The sequence below is a fragment of the Mesoplodon bidens genome, assembly GCF_964165515.1.
Source record: "Mesoplodon bidens genome assembly, chromosome: 10".
Classification (NCBI taxonomy): domain Eukaryota; kingdom Metazoa; phylum Chordata; class Mammalia; order Artiodactyla; family Ziphiidae; genus Mesoplodon; species Mesoplodon bidens.
In genome coordinates this window covers 75,334,601-75,361,189 of record NC_138172.1, presented here as the reverse complement: position 1 = coordinate 75,361,189, position 26,589 = coordinate 75,334,601, and the positions used below count along the sequence as shown (strand labels likewise).

At 50.0% G+C, this 26,589-nt stretch overlaps 1 protein-coding gene across 1 annotated transcript; it reads right to left on the bottom strand.

Moving 5' to 3' along the window:
- Window positions 1-13,349: 13,349 nt before the first annotated feature.
- On the bottom strand, window positions 13,350-26,008 carry CAPN11 (calpain 11; the record flags this gene model as incomplete). The annotated part of the gene is made up of 19 exons (XM_081247384.1): window positions 13,350-13,788; window positions 13,917-13,975; window positions 14,447-14,563; window positions 14,660-14,738; window positions 15,169-15,237; window positions 15,516-15,580; window positions 15,708-15,765; window positions 15,851-15,919; window positions 16,017-16,056; window positions 16,349-16,571; window positions 19,173-19,346; window positions 19,493-19,653; window positions 19,924-19,998; window positions 20,242-20,327; window positions 20,420-20,503; window positions 22,037-22,205; window positions 22,411-22,544; window positions 23,583-23,828; window positions 25,781-26,008. The coding sequence occupies 19 exons, from the start codon at window positions 26,006-26,008 to the stop codon at window positions 13,762-13,764; spliced, it is 2,163 nt and encodes a 720-aa protein (XP_081103510.1). The 3' UTR covers window positions 13,350-13,761.
- Between the last annotated feature and the right edge of the window lie 581 nt (window positions 26,009-26,589).

The window sequence follows — 26,589 nt, the reverse complement described above, 5'->3', positions numbered from 1 at the left end:
CTGTGTCCAGGGCCTGGATCTGGTTTTAGTTTATTCTCTACCCCTCGTCCCCCCCGGGATTAACTCACTTCTTCATCTTCTTCCCACCTTCACCTGGGATTAATCCCATCCCCCGGCCTGCCCCAAGGCAGAAAAGGATTTCCTCAAGCCTTTCCTGGAAAGATAACCATCCCTTCCGGCAACAAAGCGACCAAAGAGCAGTTCCTTCTAGTTCCTGATTTAGCCTTGTGTAATGGATCTTTCACGCATGGTTCTGACCCCTGCCTCCAACACTCTGCTGGCCAGGGAGGAAACTGGTCAAAACTCCTGTTCCTCAAAGGCAATTAAAAAAAAAAAAATGTGTTTGGGTGCCAACTTGTGAAGTTGAGGCCTGTGGGCTGAGCAGTAAGTGACCCCTGAGGTCCTCCTTCGTGGTCCTCTCCCCAGATCCTCAGGGCCACACAGAGGTGTCCTGGGGACCGCCCCCCCTCCATACATAGACATCATTTAATTGGGCCATTCATGTCAACAACAAGTGTGTACCTGGTGACGAGGACACAGGACTCACACACTAGCAGCCAGCAGCGTGACAGACAAACAGATGGGAAAACTGAGGAGGCGGTGGTGAGAGCTGTTAATAGAGCTAATGGGTTCTCGTGAGACCTGAGAGCACTGGGCCTTCCACTCCTCCCACCCCTTTCTCCTGTCTCCATCCAGGGGTTCAAACCATTGTACCGCACAGCCACTCCCTCTGCTTGGACCCAAACAGGGAGGTGAAGAGTACTTCTGATGGTCACTCCAATCTGGATTCACATGCCAGCTCTGGGACCCTCTCCGGGCCACTCTGGATGCCAGAGCAGACTGCACGCTGTGCAACTGGGGGCAGGAGTGACACCCCTGGAGTTGTGCTGTGCAGCGGGCCTCCTCCCTAAAATGTGAATCATCATAGAACCTGCCTCTGACAGGATCTAGAGATGGGAGATTACCAAGTCCAGAGCTTGGCTTCTAGAAGGTGTTCAATAAACAACAGTTTCCTTCCTGATTGGGAGTTTGGGATTAGCAGATGCAAACTATTATATATAGGATGGATAAACAACAAGGTCCTACTGTGTAGCACAGGGAACTATATTCAATATCCTGTGATAAACCATAATGGAAAAGAATATGAAAAAGAATATATATATACGTACTGTATAACTGAATCGCTTTGCTGTACAGCAGAAAATTAACACAATGTAAATCAACTATATTTCCATAAATTTTTTTTTTGGCCACACTAAGATGTGGGATCTTAGTTCCCCAACCAGGGATCGAACTCACGTCCCCTGCATTGGAAGTGTGGGGTATTAACCACTGGACTGCCAGGGAAATCCCAAATATTTTTTTTTAATTTACAAAAAACAAGTTTCCTTCCTTCCATATTTTTGGGTTGTCCCTCCCAGCACATCCTATGTCTGAGGCCAGCCCTACTGGCTGCTCCTTGAAGACCTGCTATGAGGCAGCCTGACACTCACGAACAGCTACTGAGAGCAGGTGCTGGGGCTCAGTTAACGCCTGAAGAAGCAATGGAGGTCTGTGTTCTGGCTCTGCCATGTTCCAGTGCCCTGTCATCACCCCTGGGGGATCAGCACTGGCCTTCAGCCCTTCCCTGTTGTGGGAGGTTGAGGGCAGTGCTGACCCCCAAACAAAGATTCTGAGAAGAGGCCAGGGAGGCCTCATCCAGGGCAGGCAGTGCTGAGGGGAGCGGGTGCCGAGGAGCAGGTGTGGAGGCCAGCCAGGTATAGAACGTGTCAGTGGGGAAGGGCAGAGTTCCAGCCCTGTCCCCTATCACAACACCTCTCTGCCTGGGACTGTAGTCATTAATCTACCTGAGTGGGGCAATTTTAGGATTTAAGGCCTGGACGTGGTGACAACTAAGAGAAAACTGTGGGAACGGTGGGTCCTCTGAGGTTAGAGAGGGTCGGTCCCTTCCCATGACCACCATTCCCCTGCCCACCAGTTCCAGGCAACGACAGACCCATGAACAGGCAATTGGGCCATAAGACACACACTAGACAGGCTCATAAGACACGAAGAAAAGGGGTCAGGGAGTTGGATGTTGCCTGAAAGAGTAACTAGAGCTGACAGGTGGTGCCCTTCCTTACCCACAAGAACAGTTGCTCTGGCCGGGGAGAGGGAAGCCCAGAGAGGGGCCCGTACAGAATGCAGCTCATTGTCCCACGGAAACAACTGTGCCTTGCCCCAGACTCAGCTGACAGGCCCTGAGGTGGGAGGTGGGAGCCGTGTCCACTCTGCAAGCCCTCACAGGACTAGTCAGCTGTTGGAGCAGGACAGCTGTCCCCTGGATAGTGGGAGGGGAGGGCGTGGACCAAGGGGCAGGGGTAGGGGGTAAGGACAGACGCGCCTGGCATAGTTGATGTGGGCACGGTGTAGGGGGAGAGCAGTAAACCCCCCAGGCCCCAGGAACAAATCTAACAAAGACTGAGCAAGACCCTCATGGAGAAAACAGATACAAATTCTTACATAGGGACCAAAAAAGAAGACCTCGTACATGGACGTGCCAAGGTCATGGCTGGGACGGTATTGGGTTAAAAAGATGTTGGTTCTCCCCCAGATGAATCTGGAAATTCAACACGATTCCAACTAACCCAACAGTGTTGGGTTTTTCCTTTCTGGAAATGGGTAAGCTGATCATAAAATTTATATGGGAAGAAAAAGGGCCAAGAAGAGCCACGTGATCTGAAGAAGAAAAAGAAGAAGGGATACCAATTTGGCCTGAGAGGTACTACTGTGGCCAATCTGGTAATATGGGAATTAAAACTGTGGCAAAATGTAAGAATAGACACAGTGACTAAGGAACAGAATAGAGAGCATAGAAACAGACCTAAGGATATATGGTGCAGAGGAGAAATTTCTGGTCAGAGGGGAAATTTCTGGTCAGAGGGGAAGGGACATACAGGATCAGAAATAGAACTGGGACAGTTGGCCATCTATGAGGGAAAGATAATATTTGATCCTCTGGCACACCAACTACAAAAATAAATGCCAGTGGCATTAGAGACCTGAATGTGGAAAGTAAAACTATGAAATATAGGACATGATCTTTAGGAATTTGGGATGATAGAGAATTATTTGTTCTATAGATTTTTACAAATCTTTTTGTTAGAGTAATTTTCAAAATTACACAAAAATAGAGATAACAGTATAATGAACCCCCATGTATCAATCACCCAGCTTCAGTAATAATTAAAAACTTTTAAATAACAAAAGACACCACAGAGTGAAAGACAGTCCCCCACAGACTGGGAGAAGAGATTTGCAATCCACATAACTGAAAAAGATTTAGTATCAATCATAAATAAAGTACTTTTATAATCAGTAAGAAAAGGACACACACACACCCCACAGAAAAGTGAACAGAAGATATGGGCCGGTCATTTCCTGAAGAGGAAACATGAGTGGTCCATAAATGTGAAAAGCTACTTATCCACATTAGCTCATGGGGAAGTGCAAATTATATCCAGAAAGAGCTCTCATTTCACACCCCTCAGAAGCAGAAATTCATGGAGTATTGGACACAATTGTTTTAGAGGGCAATTTGGCAATATCTGGTAAAGCTGGAAACACATATTTCCTTTGGAACTCGGCAATTCTACTTCTAGGTGTGACTCTAGTGGAATTCTCACAGATGTGCACAGGGAGACATGTATGAGGATGTCCTTTCATGGTTTTTGTAATAACAACAACAAAAACTGGAAACTTCAATGTCTACCTACAGGAGAACAGAAATGCAAATGTAATCAAAGTGGAATACTATACAGCAGATAAAATGAATGCACTAACTCATGTATCAACAGGGATAAGTTTCAAAAATGTGATGTTAAGGTAAAACGCAGTGGCAAAAGAATATAGGTCAAATCATACCAGGTATGTAAAAATGCAGGACACATGAGCAATAGGATATATTCTTGTGGGTACATACCTACATATGCCCATGTAGTAAAAGTAAAAACATAGATGGGAGAGACAGGACTCCAGAGGAACAGCTCCCTCTAAGGGAGAAGGGACAGGAAATGATGGTTCATAGGTGTGGGGATGGGATTATAGCAGTGTCTCCAATGTATTATCCCTTTTAAAAAATATTGAAGAAAACTAGGGACTTCCGTGGTGGTCCAGTGGTTGAGACTCTTCGCTTCCACTGCAGGGGGTATGGGTTCGATCCCAGGTCAGGAAACTAACATCCTGCATGCTGCACAGTGCGGCCAATAACTAAATAAACAAACAAAAATTTAAAAATGAAGAAAACTAAAGGAAATATGGCAAACTATTAACACTGTCTAATCTTGGTGGTGAATACATGGATGTATTCTGTTACACTACAGAATTGCTGTCCTCTGCATCTTTTTTTATTCTCCATATCTATCATTTAATAATGGAACATACATTGGTCCCCTTCACCTCTACCCTTTTTCTCTGGACCTCTCTAAGTCTCTTCCATCTTTTGCCCTCTCTTTCCCTCCCAACCTCCCACAAGTTTCTGGCCCCCCAGAAGTAAAGGCTGTGCGTCCTGGCAGTTAGGGGGCATGGTGCCAGGAGGCAGGCCTCTTGCTTCTAGCTGTCCCCTGGGGGCGGGCATCCTCTTTTCTGTCCTCAGTCTCTCCTTGGATATCCAGCGCTGGGCTCTTTCTGCCCCCTCTCCTTTCTCTGGCCCCCACAGTGCTTTGTGTCAAGGATGAGGCTGGCATCGGGGGGGGGGGAACAGGACAGGCAAAGGAGGAGGGCCAGGGAAACTACGTACATGGATGTGACCTTGCTATGCACCCCCCCAAGGCAATCCAGGGGAGCAGAGCCTGTCCCCTGAGCCACAGCCCCAGAAGGATCCACCAAAACTCTCTCTTCTCCTGTACCCAGGGTGGCCTCTTCCCTCCCCTTCTTCATCCCCATCTCTCTCTTGGTGAGGAGATTCTGAAAACAAGGGAAGGGAATGGAAACCTCATCCTCAGAATGCTTGGAGGGCCTGGAATGGTGGGATTGGGGATATGTATCTGTCAGTACCACTGAAGGTAAGTCCATGTCAAGAATGACAAAACAGATGCCTTTAAACTTCTCTGTGTTTAATTCAGCTGATGAGTATTTATTCTATTTGAATCTGATAATACAAATGTCAAAGAACAAAAAATATGGGCATGATTCCTTTTTTTTGGCCGCACCGTGAAACACGTGGGAGTTCCCCGACCAGGGATCTAACCCACGCCTCTTGCAGTGGAAGTACGGAGTCTTAACCACTGGACTGCCAGGGAAGCCCCTAGGCATGGTGCTTTTTAAAGAGCTACATTTTGAACATGTCTCCATCCTTGGGAGATAAGTGGTTATCTACACAAAAATCTACCTACGGATTTACCATTGGAGTTAGAATCATGCTGGGAGAATGTAGTTGTATGATTGGGTCACAAAACCCAATTAATTAATTAATTGAATAGGGCAGCTGTCAGACCAAATGATACTATTATTTAATAGACAGACAATATAGGGTGGTGGTTAAGCAAGTGGAGCTATGTGGTCTGGATTCAAATCCCAGCTCCTCTACTGCCAGTGTGGAATCCTAGGCAAATAAGTCATTAACTGCTCTGTGCCTCAGTATACTTTTCTGTGAAAGGGGAGCTGATTTGTTTGGATGAAAGGCATTAATAGTTAGATGTTAGAACAGTGCCTGGTATAGAAAACATGCTGAATTAATGGTAGCACTCTTTTTTATGATGTACCCACACCTTGTATTCATTCATCACATTGCCATTTACAAAGTATGTCATTCACTTGGTCCTCACAGTTTTCCCAGGTGTTCTCTTCTCTAGACAGATGAATAAACTGAGGTTCAGAGATGGCCTCGGTGACAATCAGAAAAGGGTGATAGGAAGACTGTCAGTCGAGATGGAGGAGTTTGCACATCAGACCTAAGAGGATGCCAATTCCAGCTGGGCCACGTTGGCCCTCCAAGAGGCATCCTGGATGGAGAGCTTTGAAGGTTCAATGTGGGAGCGGTCACATTAGCTGGGAGAGCCATTCCTTTCCTTGGTCAACAAACTTATTTAATGTTTGTACGTGGAGGCATTCGAAATGCGTCAATGAAAATGACAGTCCTGCCCCCATTGTATGGTCAGTAGGGTGACAGAGGAATAAACAGGAAATGACAATACAGAGAGATAAATGGTTTGCCAGGGGAAGTGACTGGCACCTTGGGAGTCCGGGGCACCCGGCCAGCAAGGGGCCTGGGTGTGTGTGTGCAGCTTCTCAGAAGAGGCCTCCTGGAACACAGAGCCAGGGAAGGGGGAGGACTGCAGGGGGAGACTCAGGAGGGAAGGGAAGGCGGGGCTGCGCTGGGGCAGGGGATGGGCAGAATGTGACGAACAGGTCGTGGGGAGACCTGCCGCAGGAAGGGGACAGCGAGGAAGAGCATGAGTAAAGACAGGAGACCAAACAGAGCAGGGCGAATTTGGGAAATGTTTGGTGCACGCAAGACAAGACGTGTCCGGAAACAATGCTTGGGAGAGTCTTGGACGTTCCTCTTGGCTGGTTTCACCAGCAGAAGGAGGGAAACTAGCATCTTTTGGGGTGATGGGTTGATGATCCGTGGTTTCCACCAAGGTGGTTCTGAAGACCCGATGAGACCAGGAATTTGACTTCTCTGGCAGGAGTGAGGGCAGTGGTTAAGCTTGGAGGGGGTGGGGATGGGGCAGGAGAAACGTGGCCAGGGGTCCAGGAGAGAGAGTGAGGCTGCTGTGGGGATGGGCAGGAGGGAAAAGTTCCCCTCACGTCAGCTCCTCGAGCTTACCTCCCTGTGGAGACAGAATAGGGACAAGGAGATATCCAAGAGGGAGGTAAGTGCAGTTATACACTCCCAAAGGAACTGGGTAAATGTAAGAAATTTATTTTGTAAATAAATAAACATATACGCAATTAAAAACATGCATAGGCATTGATAAACAGGAACTGGTTATCCTAAGAGGTGGAATATAAGGTGAGTTTTGCTTTTCTTCTGTGTGCTTTTCTGGGTTTTCTACGTGCTACTGAGAATGTGTGACCCCTAAAGTCGATAAAGGACAGAATAAATGTTATTTACACACAAGAGGAGTCTTCAGTATAGACTCAGATGTCACCAAGAGGTCAGATGTCACCTGGAAGAGTGAGGAACTAAAGGGGCTTTGGGATGTGGCTGTGAGAGGGGGCAGGTGGCCTGGAGAGGGAGGTTCTGCTGGGGCGAAGGGCAGAGTCTATGGGCAAGCGTTAAAAACCTAGTGGAAACACAGACGACAAAGGAAAATATTTGCAGCCCCTATGCAGAGAAAGGTCAAATCTTCCTAAAATATAAATAGCCCCTAGAATTTTATAAGGAAAAAACACAGAAGCCCAGTATAAAAATGAGCAAAGAATATGAAGCGCTCACAGAAAATGAAATGAAAGGAAAACATGAATATTTGCTCAGCTTCAAATGCAAAAAAAGAAATGCAAATTACAAGGACAGTCAGAAACCATTTTTCTTCTATCACATTATAAATATGCAAAAGTTTGACCACACACTGCCTTGATGGGGAAATAGACACTCTTATCTTGCTAGTGGGAGCATAAATTGGGATTACCTTTATGGAGGGGAATTTAGTATATATCCGAATTACTGATGTATATACTCCTTAGCTCAATATCCCACTTTTAGAAATTTATCCTGTAGAAATATTTCCACTATATGAGATGACATATGTGCAGTGTTATTCACTGTAGCATTGCTTATAGTAGTGAAAGATTGGAAACAACTCAATAAAGAGCTGATAAATAAATGTCGAGACTTCGCTGCAGTGGAATACTCTGCAGCTATAACAAATCATAAGGAAGCTCTCTGTATACTAATAGAAAAATATCTCCAAGGTATGTATATCACCTTTCTCCCCTCTAGCAACCACCTGTTTGTTCTCTGTATCTATAAATCTGTTTCTGTTTTGTTATGTTTGTTCATTTGTTTTATTTTTTAGATTCCACGTATAAGTGAACTCATGCAGTATTTGTCTTTCTCTGTGTGACTTGCTGCACTTAGCATAATACCCTCTAAGTTCATCCATGTTGTGGCAAATGGCCAGATTTCATTCTTTTTTTGTGACTGAGTAATATTCCACTGTGTGTGTGTGTGTGTGTATACACACACAGACACACATATATATATATACACACACATATATATATATATCACATCTTCTTTATCCATTCATTTATTGATCGGCACTTGGGTTGCTTTTAATTACTTTTTAAAATAAACTATTCATTTTCAAATAGTTTTAAATTTACAGAAAATTGTGAAGATAGTCCAGAGAATTTCTGTATACCCACACCCAATTTCCCCTGTAATTAATATCATATCTTAGTACAGTATATTTGTTACAATTAAGGAACCAATATGGATACAATAATATTACCTAAACCCCACACTTATTCAGATTTCCTTAGTTTTTACCTAATGTCCCTTTTTCTGTTCCAGGATCCCATCCAGAACACCACATTACACTTGGCTGTCTTACCTCCTTAGGCTCCTCTTGGCTGTGACAATTTCTCAGACTTTCCTTGTTTTTGATGACCTTGACAGTTTTGAGGAGTATTGGTCAGGAGTTTTGTATAATGACCCTCAAGTGGGATTTGTCTGATGTTTTTCTTATGATTAGACTGGAGTTTGGGGTTTGGGGGAAGGAAACTACAGAAGTAAAATGTTATTCTCATCACATCATATCAAGGGTATATTCTATCCACATGGTTTATCTCTCTTGTGTTAACCTTGATCACCTGCCTGAAGTCGTGTTTGTCAGGTTTCTCTACTTTTTCTTTTTTTGGCCACACCGCACAGCTTGTAGGACCTTAGTTCCCCGACCAGGGATTGGACTCGGGCCCTCAGCTTTCACTGCTTGTGGAGTCCTAAGCACTGGACCACCAGGCAATTCCCAGGTTTCTCTGTCTTGAAGCTACTCTTTTCTCTCGATTTCCACACTGTCCTCTTTGGAAGGAAGTCACTATGTGCTACCCACACTTAAGGGGTGGGGAATTATACTCCACCTTTGACATACCCTCATCGTGCTTTTTGTGTTTGCTACTTTTTTTTTTTTAAGCATTTCCGTACTTTCTGGCACTACAAGATGCTCCAGGTTCATCCCGTATATTTCTTGCCCCAGTCCTAGATTCAGACATTTCCTTCTCATTTTTCTTGTGATGAGAACTTTTAAGATCTACAGCCTTAGCAACTTTCAAATATGCAACACAGTATTATTAACTATAGTCACTGTGCCATACATTACATACCCATGACTTCTTTTGTTGTTGTTGTTTTTGGCCACACCACGCAGCTTGTGGGATCTTAGTTCCTTGAGCAGGGATTGAACCCAGGCCCACGGCAGTGGAAGCGTGAAATTCTAACCACTGGACTGCCAGGGAATTCCCCCTATGACTTATCACTGGAAGTTTGTTCCTTTTGACCACTTTCACATATTCCACTCAGCCCTCACTGCCACCTCTGGCAACCACCAATCTGTTCTTTGTATCTATGAGGGTTTTTAAAAATTAATTAATTTATTTATTATTTTTGGCTGCGTTGGGTCTTCGTTGCTGCACGCAGGCTTTCTCTAGTTGTGGCGAGCGGGGGCTACTCTTCATTTGCGGTGCAAGGGCTTCTCATTGCGGTGGCTCGTCTTGTTGCAGAGCACGGGCTCCAGGCGCACGGGCTTCAGTAGTTCTGGCACGTGGGCTCAGTAGTTGTAGCTCGCAGGCTCTAGAGCGCAGGCTCAGTAGTTGTGGTGCACGGGCTTAGTTGCTCCTTGGCATGTGGGAGCTTCCCGGACGAGGGCTCGAACCCGTGTCCCCTGCATTGGCAGGCGGATTCTTAACCACTGTGCCACCAGGGAAGTCCTATGAGTTGTTTTTAAATTATTTAAAAAATTTTTTTAGATTCCACTTGTGAGATCATAGAGTGTTTGTCTTTCTCTATCTGAGTTATTTCATTTAGCATAGTGCCCTCAGGGTCCACCCATCTTGTTGCAAATGGCAAGATTTCTAGCACATTTTGACCCCACTTTCTCAGAGACCAGAGGACGAAGCTCTGGAGCTATGTATTCTAAGGGACCTCTGTTTCTTGATGTGGCCTCGTCTTTGCAGTGCAGTTGGAGGGTGTAGAGAGGGGTCTAAAGGAAAACGGGGGCAGCCGCTGTGGAGAGTGGCAGTGAGTCATCCAGAGGTGAACTCTAGATTACCATGTGACCTCAGTCAAGGGCACCCAGCTTGTGTTGTGCAGGGTGCAGGCAGCATGGTCTAGTGCCCTTCCCCAGCAAAACCCCACCTCTGTGAACAGAGGAAGTGCCACATGCTGAGGACCAGAAGAGAAGAGCAGAAAATGTGGTTACACACCACTGGGAGATGGCAAAGACATCATGGGAAAGGTCTCCCAAGCATTAGGCTGGGGAAGGAGGCAAGTGAAGTTGAACGACATTGAGTCAGAAGGGGCTGGTGAGGGTGTGTGTGCAGAGAGCAGACTTGGCAGGCAGGAGGAGGGAGCAGCCAGGCCTGGCTGTACCTGGGGGGAGCTTTTATTTTAGAGTTTGGATGTGGAGGAATGTGATGTAGGCATGTTTGCATACATGTTGGATGCATGCATGAATTAGATATGTTTATTAAATGTATGCTAGTTCATCTCACTTTTCCAATACAGGGCAGTCATGTGCTAAAATTCTGGGGATGCCCCTCACATCATAATCTGGGTGAATGATGCCCCTTTTAGTTGTTCAGAGCACAAACTATATATGGGGCTCTGCTAAGTGTGGTGACGGTATAAGCAGAAAGGGTAGGGGGATCCAGATATAGTTTTTTTTTTCCTTAAGATTTTATTTTTATTCATTTATTTATTTTGGCTGCGCAGGATCTTATTTTGGCACGCGGGACCTTTTAGTTGCAGTGTGCAGACTTCTTAGTTGCGGCATGCTGACTCCCAGTTGCGGCATGCATGCAAGATCTAGTTCCCCGACCAGGGATCGAACCCCGGCCCGCTGCACTGGGAGCGCGGAGTCTTACCCACCGGACCACCAGGGAAGTCCCCAGATTTAGTTTTTTGATGTAAGAGAAGCCATTTAAGCCTAAACCATTTTGTGATCTAAGCCTGGCCACAATGCTTGCCCTTGAGCAGGTCTCAATAATAATGACCGTTAAGGGAACAGAAGAATGAAATGACTTAGGCAAGAGAAGTAAGAATGGCAAAGATAATAAATCAGTTGTAAAGACTCCCGATTCTGGTTCAGTGGTAAAGATTAGCCTGAAGCACTCAACCACCAGTTTGACTGGAACCTAAGAGATGGTGATGTTGACCTTCTCTGGCCCTTGTGACTTCAGTCAACTGAAGCTTGGCCTCTGTTGACCTTTGCCCCAATTCCATGCTGAATTCTCCTCTGCTCAAGCCCCATCATGAATATGCATGTACCCTTAGTTTAGAACATCCCCAATTTGGCTGTTAGGGAGACACTGCTTTGGGAAAGATCTCCAGTGTTCTCCTTACTTGCTGCAAGTAATAAATCCTTCCTTCTCCTGCTCTTTGGCTTGGTTGTGTCTTTTGGCTCGACACCCAACAAGAGGGGAACCCAATTTTTAGGTAACAGTAATGAGTTTACCATCTGTGGGAAGCACAATACTTCACCCTCATAACCTCAGTCGTCCATACAGCAGCCCTCTGAGACAGGCACTGTCACCCCCATTTTTTTTTTGGCCGAGCCACATGGCTTGTGGGATATCTCAGTTCCCCGACCAGGGCTTGGACCTGGGCCATGGTAGGGCTTGGACCTGGGCCATGGTAGTGAAAGCCCAGAATCCTAACCTCTAGGCCACCAGGGAACTCCTAGTCACCCCCAACTGACAGATGAGAAAAAGGAAACTGTTAGAGAAATAAAATAATTTGCCCAAGGCCATCCAGCCAGAAGTTGGCAGCATCTTCCGCTAGGGCAAGGGACAAGGATGGGGTGGGGTCAGCATCTTGCTGGGCTCCTCAGAACCAACTGGGCACTGCTGGGTTCTCTCAAAACTCAAAGGACCTGCTAGTTTTCCAGCCTCTCCCAAAGGATCCCTGACCCACCCAGGGACCTTTGCTCCTTCGCTGCTCTGAGGAGAAAAGGTGGTGGTAGAAAATTAGGGTGGAGGAATCAGTCTTAAGACCCTCATTAACAGAGTGTGACCTTCTCTCTCAGACAAGACTGCAGAGGGGAGAGGATGGGAGAAGAGAGTGGCAGGGCTGGAAATGATTCCTCGGGAGGTGGTGGGGGGAGGCAATGGAGTGACAGTGATGGGCAGTTGTCACAGAGGAGGCAGGGGGCAGGGCTGGTGCAGGGAATCAGTCACCAGACCCTGGAAGGCTGGAAGCCCCCCCCCCCCGCCCCCGGCCCCCAAGCATAAGAGGAATGGGCGTGTTTAGTGCAAATAGAAGGAAGTCTTTGAGTCCTTACTGCAGGAGGAAACGAAGCTAGCTACCCTGGGAAGCTGAAAGTACACAGACCCAGGACGGATTCCAATTCTTTTGGGGTTTAGATTTATTCGACCCTAATCTAAGGGAATTTGGAGGCGGTCTGTATGCAAGAGGCTGAAAAGCTCGCAGGCACAGTTCCCCAGAGGAGGAAGCCACGGAGCCATCTGGAAGGACAGGAGAAGTGCAGTTGGGGGACACTGCTGGTGGTCTCAGTCTTCCCACTGCAGCAGGAGGCTGGGGGGTGGAAGCAGGGGGTGTCTGAGGCAGAGACTCCAAGGTCAAGGACTGGTGAACCAAGGATCCCTCCACCCTTCCGGTGAGGACCATAGCCTGGCAGTCAGCAGTTTTTTAACAGTAAGAATGATTTGAATCTGAACACCTTTAAGGCAGGAATGAACTCACCCCGGCCACTGTCCCCCACCCCTCCCAGCCACACATCTAAGAGGGTCAGTTCCTTTCTATGACTGGCTGACTCCTGCCGGTGCAGGATTTTTGACTTTTGCTAGACCAGCAGTGTCACCTTTGGAGACTCCAGTTTGAGGAAGGAGATGGGAGGGGCGGTTCTGGGTCCTGCGGCTCAGCCCTCCCCTCGGATGCTGCTCTGAGTGCCGCGCTGTGTACAGTTCACAGACAGGGACTCTTATGCCTTTAGCATCCCAGCCGCTGCCCATAGATGACAACAGCGCCCTCTAGCTTCTGTGACAACCACACATTTCCAAATGCTTCCTGGACAGGGGGTGGTATCACCCCAACTGAGAGCTCCTGGGTGTCCCCTCTTTGGTACTGAGGAAATGACTTACACCCCTGTCAGTCTTTTTTTCCTGGCATAGAAACGCAGAGACCAGAAGCCAGTGGCATGTATTGTTCAATATAATAATGCCCTTGAGTGAGGGGGAGAAGGGAGGAGCCATGAAACAGGCCAGCGTTGAGTAGGGTAGGAAACGTGGACAGCCTCCCCAGCCGGGGACACCGCAAAAGTGTCACTTAATCTTTAGTGAAAGGTACTCAGAGAGGGAGGGAGACTGTGGGGTAAATCCAGCCACCAGAAGCCTGGCTGGGGTAAAAGAAAAACACTTTGTGCTGGGAGGGTGGGCCTGGAGGTCCTGCTGCTGGAATAAGCACGGCATCTCGGCCCTTCCATCAGCAGAAACCGCAGAGTTGAGCGCCACAAGGAGCACCCCGCCCCCCAGGCCAGGACCCGGCGCGGGTGGGGTGGGGGGCGGTGCCGATGGCGGTAGGAAGCCAGGCTCCCGCAGTGACTAACCCCACATGGTTATCTGCAGCCACTGTGGAGCAAGAACATCAGAGGATGGGCGAGGTGGTGGTGGGGCATGACGTCTGGGGAAACGGAAGGGCCAGTGGAGCCGCGGGTGTCGGGGTGGGGGGGGCGTTCCTGAGGATCCTTTCCATGTACCTGGTTCAGGTTCAAGCAAATCTGGCCAGTATTGTTAGGGTCCATGGTTAGAAAGTACGCTGTTTCAAGGAGGAGGCAAGGGAGAAGGGTTGGGAGCTGAGTCAGTGGTCTGCAAGACCCCTTCCCGACCAGGGAGGATGTCAGAAAGGGTGTAAGAAGCTGTTCCTTCCCTCTTCCCAGCCAAACCCCCAGCCCAGCAGGGAATTAATGGTAAGGACCCCTACAGCCTTGCTCTGAACCAGGGCCTGTTCTGAGTGCTCTCCAAATACTATCTCATTTAATCTCTGCCTCCATTCTATGCAGGCTGTACTGTTATCTATATTTATAGGTAAGGCAACAGAGGCACAGAGAGATAAAGTGACTTGCTCAAGGCAACAGAGCCAGCAAGTGGTGGAGCTGGGATCTGAACCCAGATCATCTGTGTCTGGTGGAGGGGAATGGTTCTGGAGCAGTGCTCTTCGTGTGGGTATGTGGGAGAAGGCCGGCAGTCCCCTGGCCCAGGGTGGGGAGTGGGCAGGTGCCTGACTCACTGAACATGGCCTTCAGCCTCATGAAACAGCTGATGAAGCTGTCAAAATCCATGATCATTTCGTCATTTGCATACCTGGCCACCAACACCTGTGTCACCTTGTTATTCAGTTTGATGCCTGGGAGAGAGAGGAGTGTGGAGGGGGAGAGTCCAGCCCTCTGGCCGCTGCTGCCTACCCCCTCCCTACCCAAAGCCCTCTCCTGCCCCTGGCCACCTGCTTTCTCAATTGCCAAGCGCATCTCATAGGAGTTCAAGGTGCCTGAGTGGTCCTGGTCACACTCTTGGAAGATGTCCTGAAGGGACAAGACAGATGCGGTAGGGCCGTGTGCATGGCATGGTGGCTGAAGTGATGAAATGCTTCACGACAGCTACCCAAGACCCCAGGGGCCCCCTACGCTGGCCCACCCCGAGCTCCAGTATTCCTATCACCTGGTGACTGTGGGGTTAGTTCCTGGCACCCTGCCCAGGGCTCTCTGCCTGTATCCTTTATGCTGGCTGATACCTGGACTGTGCTGGTTATTGAATATTTTGACTAGTTAATATGCCAACACATGGACGGCTCCATCCTCTGTGTGTGTGTGTGTGTGTGTGTGTGTGTGTGTGTGTGTGTGTGTCTCTCTCTCTAGTCAGGGGCTCCTGTTCCAGCTCCATCCTTACTAGTCCTCATCCCTCTGGAGGCCTCTCTTTCTTACCTCCATAAACTGCCCCCTCAATGCCCTTTACCGTCCATTTCTTGATTTTTCTCCACAGGATCTGGAACTCCTGAAGCCCCAGTTTGCCAGAGCCATCTTTCTGGGAGGTAGTCAAGGATATAAGAGGAGGGTGGGGAGGGCATCCTGGGGGCTGGGAAGCAGAGGGACTCACCGAGGTAGGGCACAAGACCCAAGGGGCCTGTATGGTAACCATGGTAACAGCTGGAAGACCTGGCATCTTTTGTTACCCCAGCTCCTAATCCCCATCCGGAAGGAGGGCATGGCTGGTCAGAGATGGCCACCTTAGGGCCAGGCTCAGGGGTAGGGGGCTGGGGCAGGAGAGCACTGGACAGGACTGCCCACTGGACAGGAAGATACATCCAAGAGGTTGACCATACAGCGACACACGTCCAGGCTGAAACCCTTGGTTTTGAGGTTTTTGACTGTGAGGGAGGGAAGGGGCAGGAAGAAGGGGAGGGATGAGCAGGGTGTGGTTGGGGTTTGGGGGGGAGGGGTGGGGGGTGATTAAGGGTGGGGGGAAGGGTTGTGAGTGGGGGATGGAAGACTCACCTTTGGAGACCACCTTGTTGAGCAGCTTCTGTAGCTCATACATGCCCACCTCCTTGTCCTAGAAAGGGGCAACATAGACCCCCGCTCTGGCCCCTTCAGCCCCAAACCACCTCCTTTCAATCCCCTAGCCCTCTGCCTCTCACCTCTCCACCGGCCACTATGTGAAACAAACGTATGAAGTCCTGGTCTATGTCATTCTCAGAGATGTTCTCCTGGAGGGAAAGGAGTGGGAGAGGGACACAGTCCAGAAAGTTCTTCCACACCCCTACATGCTGCCCCCAAATCCCACCCCCCACAGCCTCCCCTCACCTCTTGGAGAAGCTCAGCGAAGTTGGCTTCATCCAGTTCCCTGGGCAGAGGTGGATGAAGGCTCGGAGTGAGCAGGGGTCAGGGAGACAGGGATTCCAGTGGGATGGTCAGGGAGGTCATGTCATGTGTCTGCAGCAATACGGAACGGGCTCCCTGGGATCTGGCTTCTGATTCTGGCTCTGCTACTACCTGGGACTTCCCTGCCTCATGCCTAAGTTTCCCTGACTGTAAAATAGGGACGGGGGTGGGGGGGCCCAGCTGACTGTCCCCTGAGGTTGAATCTTACAGCTCTGGGGCAGGTGGCCTTGGGGCAGTGAGGTGGGGCCCCTCACCAGGACTCGCTGTGCTTCTCCGTGAAGATCCGGAGCAGGAAGTCAGCATCCTTGTGTGGCTCAAAGGTGGAGGGAATGATAATGTATTCCCCTGGAGGCAGCCGGAGGTGGCTGCTCACCTCCCGTGAGTTGGTGAAGATCTCTGAGAAGCCCAGGTCCTGGTACTTCACGAAGAAGTCCTTTTTCAAGTGGACGTCCTGGAGGTTCTGAAACTGTATGTGCCCTGGAGGTGGGTACAGGGCCCACAGAGGAGGGCAGGGAGGGAGGGACCCCCACAGTGATGCCCAGCTGGGCAGGGCTAGGGAGGGCCTGGACCCTGCCCATCTGGCAGGTAACCCCAGTGTGGTCGTTTCCTTCCCTGACCCTCACTCAGGGCCCAAGGGGGCTGGAACCCTGACCCAAAGGGCCCCAGAACCCTTCGCCAAATTCCACCCCTTGCCCATCCACATGCCAGGAGTGGGGTGGATGTCTGCCCAGGATCAAGCCCCACGTCTTCTGTACCTCCTTTGGGACCTGGGAAAGGAAGAGAGAGGAGGGTCAGATCCCCAGGATGGTGAAGGGGCTCAGGCCTGTGGAAGCCGGGTGTGTGTGTGTGTTGGGGGGTGCTAAGGGCACTGGGACGCTGGTGGTGGGGAGGGGCGTGGGCTCTAAGAGCTAAAAGTCCCAGCGTTAATAACACGTCTGCTTTGAATATAGAAAAATGGCACAGATGAACCAGTTTGCAAGGCAGAAATAGAGACACAGATGTAGAGAACAAACGTATGGACACCAAGGGGGGAAAGGGGAGTGGTGGGATGAATTGGGAGATTGGGATTGACATATATACACACTAATATGTATAAAATAGATAACTAATGAGAACGTACTGTATAGCACAGGGAACTCCCACTTCGCTGTACAGTAGAAACTAACACAACATTGTAAAACAACTACACCCCAATAAAAAAAAAAATAACCCTTCTGCTTTGGATGGCAAAGTACGGTTTACACAAAGTTTTGCCAAGGGGAGATTTTTACCACTGCAGGTTAAGGATGGGAAACAGAATCCCCCAGAGGTGAGATAACTTGCCCAGTCTCACACTGCTGAACATTTGAAGAGCTGGGATAAAAAACTAAGAGAGGGCTTCCCTGGTGGCGCAGTGGTTGAGAGTCCGCCTGCCGATGCAGGGGACACGGGTTCGTGCCCCGGTCCGGGAGGATCCCTCATGCCGCAGAGCAGCTGGGCCCGTGAGCCATGGCCGCTGAGCCTGCGCGTCCGGAGCCTGTGCTCCGCAACGGGAGAGGCCACAACAGTGAGAGGCCCGCGTACCGCAAAAAAAAAAAAAAGAACAAAACAAAAAAACGAAGAGAGCATTTTCCATGGAGCGCTCATGTCTTGCAGGAAGTTAATAGGGGATTATTGAAACCAAGGAATGAGCACATAGAAGTTTGTAAAAAGGTGAGATAAACCAAGATAAATAGGTTGCCCTCCTCCAGGGATGACCAGAACCTTTATTTAATATACTGATGGCCCCGTGGAGCTCTGGGTTGGGGTAGAGAATACAGCCTTTCCTGGCAGGGCTGTGTCTAACCTTGGAAATGGCTTCAGGTGCGTCTGTTAACCTGGGGGACTCACAGCCTAGGAGGAGGGCAAGGCTCGTGTCTTTTGTTCACGATTGAACCTCTGGAGACTGACTGGGGCCTGGCATACAGTAGGTGCTCCATGAATATAACTGACTATGTAAATGAAAGAACAAACGGACATTTCTAGGATTTTGCAAAGCACCGTTTGGGAAATGCTTGTCAGGGGTTTCTCTTGGCCGGAGTCCATGCTCTTGGTGGGGCAGCTGTGGTGGGGCTTGGGGGCCGTGGAGATATCTCCGAGTGTGTGGGAACTGGTGTGAGTTTGGACAAGTGACCTCACCTCTCTGGCTCCCAATCTCCTTCCTCTTCATTAAAGGCGTTACTACTTGAAAGGCCTTTGGAGCAATGCCTGGCACAGAGGAAGTGCTCCCTAAGTGTTTTAGATTTTAAAACTCTGAAAAGAAAACTGCCAGCCCTGCCTCAAAAGTGCAGAGCACCACTCCGGAAAGAGACAGGGCCGAGATGGGCAGTGAGGATTAAATTGGGAGACTGGGATTGACATATACACACTACTATATATAAAACAGATAACTAGGACTTCCCTGGTGGCACAGTGGTTAAGAATCCACCTGCCAACGCAGGGGACACGGGTTCGAGCCCCGGTCCAGGAAGATCCCCACACGCCATGGAGCAAATAAGCCCGTGTGCCACAACTACAGAGACCGCGCTCTAGACCCTGCAAGGCACAACTACTGAGCCCGCGTGCCACAACTACTGAAGCCCGCGCGCCTCGAGCCTGTGCTCCACAACAAGAGAAGCCACCCAATGAGAAGCCCACACACCACAACCAAGAGTAGCCCCCCACTTGCCGCAACTAGAGAAAGCCCACGCGCAGCAACGAAGACCCAACGCAGCCAAAAATACATAAATAAACAAATAAATTTTAAAAAATTTAAAAAATAGATAACTAATAAGGACCTACTGTATAGCACAGGGAAAACTACTCAATACTCTGTAATGACCTATACAGGAAAAGAATCTTAAAAAAAAAAGTGGATATATGTATAAGTACAACTGATAAACCTTGTAAATCAACTATATTCCAATTAAAAAAAAAAAAAAGGAAAAAGGAAAGAGACAGGGGTGTGGAGGCGGTTGGAGGGTGTCCTGGTCCCGGGGCAGGTGGTGGGGTGGGGTGGGCAGTGGTCCCAGGGGTGAGGCCATGGGGAGAGCAAGAGTGGCTGGGGGACCAGCTGGGCACGCACGGAGTAGATGACAAAGCCGATGGTATGCAGCTGGGCTCCCTGGGGCCATGCCCGCCTCCAGTTCTTCTGCATCAGGGCCACCAGGCAGGTGCAGACGGCTTCGTCGTCCTCTGGGGCATCATCCTCCTCGGGGAGAGAGATCTTAAACTGTGGGTTGGTCCAGAATGTGTCTGTGGAGGAAGCAGGTCAGGATGGTCCTGCCCTTCCCAGGGTGGATGGGCTTCCCAGCCAAGTGCGCGCCTCCTCAGTGGGGCCCAGGTGTGCGGTGAGTCAGTGGCCCCTCCCTTGCTCCCTGCTCCCAAGTCCCCTCGCCCACCAGTGTAGCTCCGGCAGCCCCCTGCAGTGCTGCCCCTCCTCCAGCTGCCCTCGTAGAAGGTGGTATGCCAACACCTCTTGTAGTCCTCACAAAGCGTGTCAGGTATCAGGTTGCAGATTTCCAGGAGGGTGAAGTTGTCCAGGAAATCTTTGTAGGACATCCTGTGGTGGAGGGGAGCGGCAAGAAGCCCGCACGCCTAGAGCCCGTGCTCCACAGCAAGAGAAGCCACCCAAAGAGAAGCCCACGTGCTGCAACAAAGAGCAGCCCCCCACTTGCCGCAACTAGATGGGCCAGAGCCCATCAGCAGCACACCCACACCTGTAGGCGCCCCCCCAGAGCCTCCCCATCCAAGGCACAGGTGGGACAGTGGCAGGAGAGATGAAGGGACTGGGTGTGGGGACAGAAGGTGGTCCTTCTCCAGCGGCGCTGACCAGAACTCTCCGTCCTCCTTCCTGTGCAGCAGCTGCCTCTGGACATCTGGGGCCACCTCTTCCCACTCCTTGGCACTGGAGCAGAGACAGGCAGTGGGGGGGCAGGGGGTCGGGAGGCACCTCAGTCCTCCCCCAGGGATGCCCTTACCCCTAATGTCTGCCTACTGGGGGTCCTGGCTAGATGGAGAATCTAGAGGGGAAGGGCTCACACTGGGCGCAGGTGACTGGATGCCAGTCGGTCCCTCTGTGGCATGGTCTTGCTCGTGGGCCTGCTCTGTGCTCTGCCCCTCCCCCCAGAGGGCTGGTCGGGGCACCTACTTGTCACTCCAGGCTCCATTCCACTCAATCCGGCCCCAGGGATTCCGGACCCGAATCAGTGTTTCCATCTTGCCGCGGTACAGGACCTGGGTGGGTTGTGGGCAAAGGTTAGGAGTGTAGGGTCACAGAAATTCTCCTTCTCCTGTCCCTCTGGGTGGGGTGTAGTGGTCAGACTCACATCCTGAAGGCCGGTCACTGAGTAAGCATGTCCTCTCACCAGCATCCTCTGCGTCAATGACTCCAAGTCACTTTGGCTGTTGATCTACACAGAAGAGAGGAAGGAAAGGAACTCAAGGTCTGGTCAGAGGGATGCGGGCACCTGAAGAGAGGTGACAACTCTCTGGGTTCATTTTTTTTTTAATTAAACTTTGTATTTTCAAATGATTGTAGACTCACACGCAGGTTTCTTTGTTTTTTTTGTGTGTTTTTTTGGTTTTTTTTAGTTGTGGCATGGGGGATCTTTTAGTTGCAGCAGGCAGGATCTAGTTCCCTGACCAGGGGTTGAGCCCGGGCCCCTGCATTGGGAGCCCGGAGTCTTACCCACTGGACCACCAGGGAACTCCCTCACATGCAGTTTTAAGAAATAATAGAGAGATCCGTGCACCCCATATCCAGTATCCCCCAGTGGTAACATCTTGCAAAACTATAGCACAATATCATGTTTTTTCTTTTCTGGCCGTGTCACGCAGCATGCAAGATCTTAGATTCCCAACGAGGGATCGAATCCTTGCCCCCTGCAATGGAAGCGCAGAGTCCTAACCACTGGACTGCCAGGGAATTCCCTATAGCACAATATCAAAACCAGGATGAAGATGTTGACACAATTAGTCAGTCTTATACAGATGTCTCCACTTTTACTAGTACTCATTTATGTATGTTTTATGCATTGTTATCATCTGTGTAGTTTTCTGTATCCACCACCATCATCACAATATAGAACATTTCCATCACCAGTAGCATCCCTCATATTGCCCTTTTATAACCAACATCCACCTCTTATGACCCTCTTCCCTAACCTCTGACAACTCCTAATCTGTTCTCTATTTTAAAAAATTTTGTCATTTCAAGACTGTCATATACATGGAATCATACAGTGTGGAATCTTTTGGGATTGGCTTTTTCCGTTCAGCATAATTTCCTTGAGATTCATCCAAGTGGTTTTGTGTGTCAATAGTTCATCTCTTCTTATTGCTGAGTAGTATCCCCTGGTATGTATGCACCTGTTAAACTATTCACCCTTTGAAAGACATCTAAGTTATTTCCAGGTTCTGGTTATTATGAATAGAGCTGATTTGAACACTTGGGTACAGGCTTTTGTGTGGACATAAGTCTTCATTTCTCTGGGATCAATGCCCAAGAATACAATTGCTGGGTCTTACAGTAGCACTCTGGGTTCTTTTATTTATTTGAACAAATATGTGTTGGGTATCTATTGCATGCCAAGTACCATCTTAAGTCCCAGGACCCAGCAGTGAATGAGACAAATAAAGTCACTGTCTTCATGGAATATGAAAACTGTCTGGAGAAGATTGGTTGTGAATATCACGTCGATAAGTAAGACAGTTTCTGATCATGATAAATGTTGGGGAGAAAATCAAAACAAAGTGGAGAGGAAATGGGGGGCAGGAGCGGGTAATTTAGATTAGGAAGCAGGGAAGGATAGCCTGAGGAAGGGCCATTTGAACTAAAAAATGAATGAGAAGGAGCTAGTTATGCAGGTATTTGGAGAAAGAACTTTCTAGGTGAAAGCAACAGCAGGTGCAAAGGCCCTGAAGCAGGACCAAGCATGGCTTACTTCGATGGAGCACCCCATGAGGGAGGATCGCTCTATGGCCTTTCTAAGCATCCTCAGCAGGTTCAGAGGGGGCTTCTGGAGTTGGAGGCTCTGGGTCACGCCCCCCGTGAAGTCCTCAAAGCCCTCTACCATGTTGCCCCCAGACAGGGCTTCATAGGATCCGTTCAGCCTGTGGGCACAGAGGGCACCGTCTGGGCTCTGGGATGCAGTTGTGAGCTTGGATCTCAGAGGGTGTGGTGAGGGAAGGGAGGGATGCCCTGCCGTCCCCCTGCCTCTTCCCCTGATTCCAGTTGCTCCCCTACCCACCCCCCCGTCACTGCCAACTGGCAGAGCAAGCTTGGAGGCCAGGCGAATCGCCAGGCTGGGGCACTCACTTGGCGTACGCCTTCTCCAGCAGGGCACTCCAGAACTCGGTGCGCTCAGCTGAATGCACGAACACCAGCTTGCCATTCTTTGTGGGCAGCCGGTCATCCACCACCACGTCCACCCACTGCCCAAATTGCCAAATCTGCGGGCGGCAAGGTGGGTCTCAGCGGGGCGTGGGGCATCTGTATGCCCCAGGTCCCCTTCCGAGCTCAGACACACATACATGCGCGCACGCGCGCGCGCGCGCGCACATACCCCTCCCTTCTTGCATGAAGACTCCGTTACATGAGCGCCTCCTGGTGTCAGGTTCAGTGACACACCAGTAACAGAGGGCCCCCCACCCCTCCGCCGCCGCCGCCGCCAAAGAAAGGCAGTGAAAGGCCTGAACCTCCCCCCAGGCTCACCTCCAGGTTCTGCCATGGCCTCCAGAGGGACCCACCCACCTTTTGACCTTGGCTGGACTTTAGGACTTCTGAGGTCTTAAAACCTCTTGTGACTTTCAGAAATATTTTTATGACATGAGGAATTTGTCCACATGTTGAATAATTTGAAGAGCAGATTACAAAAATTACATGACAGAAACTCTCAGTGTATATGCGCACATGCACATACACACGTATACGTGCATATACATATGTGAGTGTATCTACTGAGAGAAAGAGACAGAGACAGAGAGAGAGAGAAGCAGGAGGAAGAGGAGGAGGAGAATGAATCACAAACTGATAACTATTTCCTTTGGGGGCTTTAAAAAATTCGCTTAGGGCTTCCATGGTGGCGCAGTGGTTGAGAGTCCGCCTGCTGATGCAGGGGACACGGGTTCGTGCCCCGGTCCGGGAAGATCCCACATGCTGCAGAGCGGCTGGGCCCATGAGCCGTGGCCACTGAGCCTGCGCGTCCGGAGCCTGTTGCTCTGCAACGGGAGAGGCCACAACAGTGAGAGGCCCTCGCACCGCAAAAAAAAAAAAAAAAAAAAAAAAAAAAATTAGCTTACACAGTTTTTTTAGTGAGAGGATATTTCTCTGATAATTAGATAAAAATCCACCCTAATAAATGTTTTTTTCAAAAAGGAAAGAAAAAAGGTAAACTTCAAAGCATGTACTAATTCTTTCTCTCTCTTTCTCACACACACACACACCCCTCACGCACAAATCAACATTGTGGCTTTCAAATCGCCCTTCACCTGAAAATGGAAGATGCCAGCATAGTTTTTCTTGAAGCTCTGCCCCCTGGGCACCACACGGTACAGCAGTTTGGGATATGTTGTAAGGGAGCCGATGGCAGCCAGCAGCCAGCAGTCCCCTGGAAAGACAGAAGGACTCCCCGTTTGAGCACTTCCATGTGTGTGGGTCCCAGAGTCCAAGCCCCAGAGGATCAGGAGCTGCTCTGTGGCCCCCTCCCCGACAGAGATGCCCTCCCACTGAGGAGTCTTCAGGGAGGAAGCAAGCAGGGAGAAGCCATAGAAGGACCAGCTCTGGGGGTGGGTGAGTTCTCCACCTGTTCTATTAGGCGAGAGACTCACAAATCAGAGCCAGATGTTTTTGTTCTGGGATTTGGGGAGAAGGTGTTTTTGGCCTTGGTCTTACTCCTCCCTCTGGGACCTGCCATCTTTGGGGGACAGCCAATCGTCTCCTGTCCCTTGAACCAGTCCAATCCCCTTCCCCATGGCCCCGCCCCTCTACCCTGTGATTACAGTGGTGTGGTGATCCAGACGGCTCCCCTTGTTGTCAGCCCCGTAATACTAGAGACCCAAGGGGCTCAGTCTGTACCCTCACTGGGACACAGGGGCAGGATTCTTGGGCTGAGGTCATCTGTTGCCATCTCTCCTGGGGAATCTCAGACCACGGGTGGGACTTGGGGCAGGGTGGTGCCCTGAGGGGGTACGTGGGCCAGGCTGAGGCTGAGGGCACTGGCAAAGCTTCTGTGTTTACCAAGGCCTTCTGGCTGCCTGAGGAACCCTTGGAGGGGGGCAGAAGGGGGGAGAGGAACGTTGAGGACACTCTAGTCACCATTGTGGAAAGGGCACCTAGGGAGAAGCAGTTTTTCCTCTGGTCACCCTGGGCCTCCAGCCCAATGAGCCCCAGCAGCCGCTGTGGGACCCGCTGTCTCCTCGGCCTCTGCCCTACCCGCACCCTGCCCTCTTCTCTGCCACAAATGGGACACAATTCAGCTCCAGAGGAAGCCCACTCTGGCCTTCTTCCTTATGATGCAATGAGGGGTTTGGAGGAAACCGGGGGACAGGACCAGGCTTGGGGAGGAAGCTCTCTGTGGGGGCTGTCCGTGGGAGCCTGCGGGAGAGTGGCTGCTCCTTTACCTGATACCCCAGACTGAGGAAGTTGTGTCACTTGCAGTGGTTAGCGGAAGCCTAATTCCCCTCTCCTTGAGCTTAGGCCAGATTGCGAGCTTGCTTTTAACAGCAGAACGTGGGGGAGGTTACCGCCTGCTTCTCCTGAGACCAGGTGGTGAAGGCATTCAGGCTTCCTCCTTGTTCTCTCTCTTGGGCCGCTCACTCAGGGGGAGGCCAGCTACCATGTGTGGACACTCAAGCGTCCTACAGAGAAGCTTATGTGGCAAGGACCTGGGGCCTCCTGCCACGTGAGTGCACCATCTTGGAAGGCGATCCTTCAGCTCCTGTGAAACCTCATGAGAAACCCTGAGCCAGACCAACCAGGCTATGCTGCTTCCTAATTCCTGCCCTGGAGAAACTGTGAGATGATAGTTGTTTGCTATTGCTTTTAGTCACTGACTCTTGGAGCAACTGATAACTAATACAGCGCCCTGCTTACTCCCAGACCCAGATGGCGGCAGGTAGGGATGGAATCCGGATTAGAGGAGGAAAAGGGACACAGAAGAGCTGTCTGAACCCAGGGCTCCCCGTCCCCCAGCCTCAGGAGACACCCTGGCACTCTTTCCCAACTCACCCCCTTCCCCCAGCTTTCCTGCCCCCCACTCACCGAGCACCCCCTGGCAGATGTCGGTTGGGCTGACCCCATTCACAATGAATTGAGGATTGCTTGTGATTTGCTGCAATGAAGGAATGAAGGTTTCAGAGGGCCCAGGACACCCCCCTCCCAAGCTCCCTCCCACTTTCCTGGGGAATGTTGCTGTCTCTTGGAGTTCTAGGGGAAACCTGGATGGGGGACGGCAGGGGAACTTGGCCTAATTGTAGGCTGTGAAGGCAAAGGTCAATGAGTGACCTTCCCAGGGGTTTTCTGAGAGGTTTTACTTAAGCATGTCCCGAACCGTCCCCTGCCTTGATGGAAATGGGGTCTAGTACAGAGCCAAGATAGGACGGTGGGGGATTGGAGATTATCCAAGTGACTGGGACCTCGCTACTACCCCCACCCCCCAGGAGTCCATGCCTCCCTTCCCAGTGCCCACACTGGGCCGCTGCCAGCTGATGTTCCGCACGTGTTTCGAGTTGGGGCCCAGTTCCTTGAAGCCCAGTGAACTGGGTTCAGCGGGGAAAAAGGGGTCCTTGAACAACTCCCCCTTCCGTAGGCAGAGTGTTCGCAGCTCCTCAAAGCTCTGGTTGTTGTATTTCTGGGCGTTGTGGTGCTGGCCCACGCCCTTGGCCTTGAGTCGGTTCTGGCTTATGTGAGCCGCCATCCCCTTGTTGGTGAAAACGGTCTCCACTTAATAATAAAAAGACAAATAACCTAATCAAAAAATGGACAAAGGATCTGAATAGGTGTTTTTCTGAAGAAGATACACGAATGACCAATAATCACATGAAAAACTGCTCAACATCCTTCGTCAACAGACAAATGCAAATCAAGGTCACAATGAGATACTACTTCACAACCACTAGGATGGCTCTAATCCAAAAGACTGGTAATAACAAGTGTTGGTGAGGGTGTGGAGAAATTGGAGCCCTCGGACACTGCTGGTGGGGATGTAAAAGGGTGCAGCCACTTTGGAAAACAGTCTGGCAGTCCCTCAGTTAAACACAGAATTACCATATGATCCAGCAATTTCACCTCTAGGTATATATACTCAAGAGAAATGAAAATATATGTCCATACAAAAAATTCTGCACAAATGTTTATAGCAGCAACAACACTCACAATTGCCGAAAAGTGGGGAAAACCCCAAATGTCCATCAGCTGATGAATGGACAAACAAAATGAGGAACACACGTGCAGTGGAATATTACTCAACAATAAAAAGAAATGAAGGGCTTCCCTGGT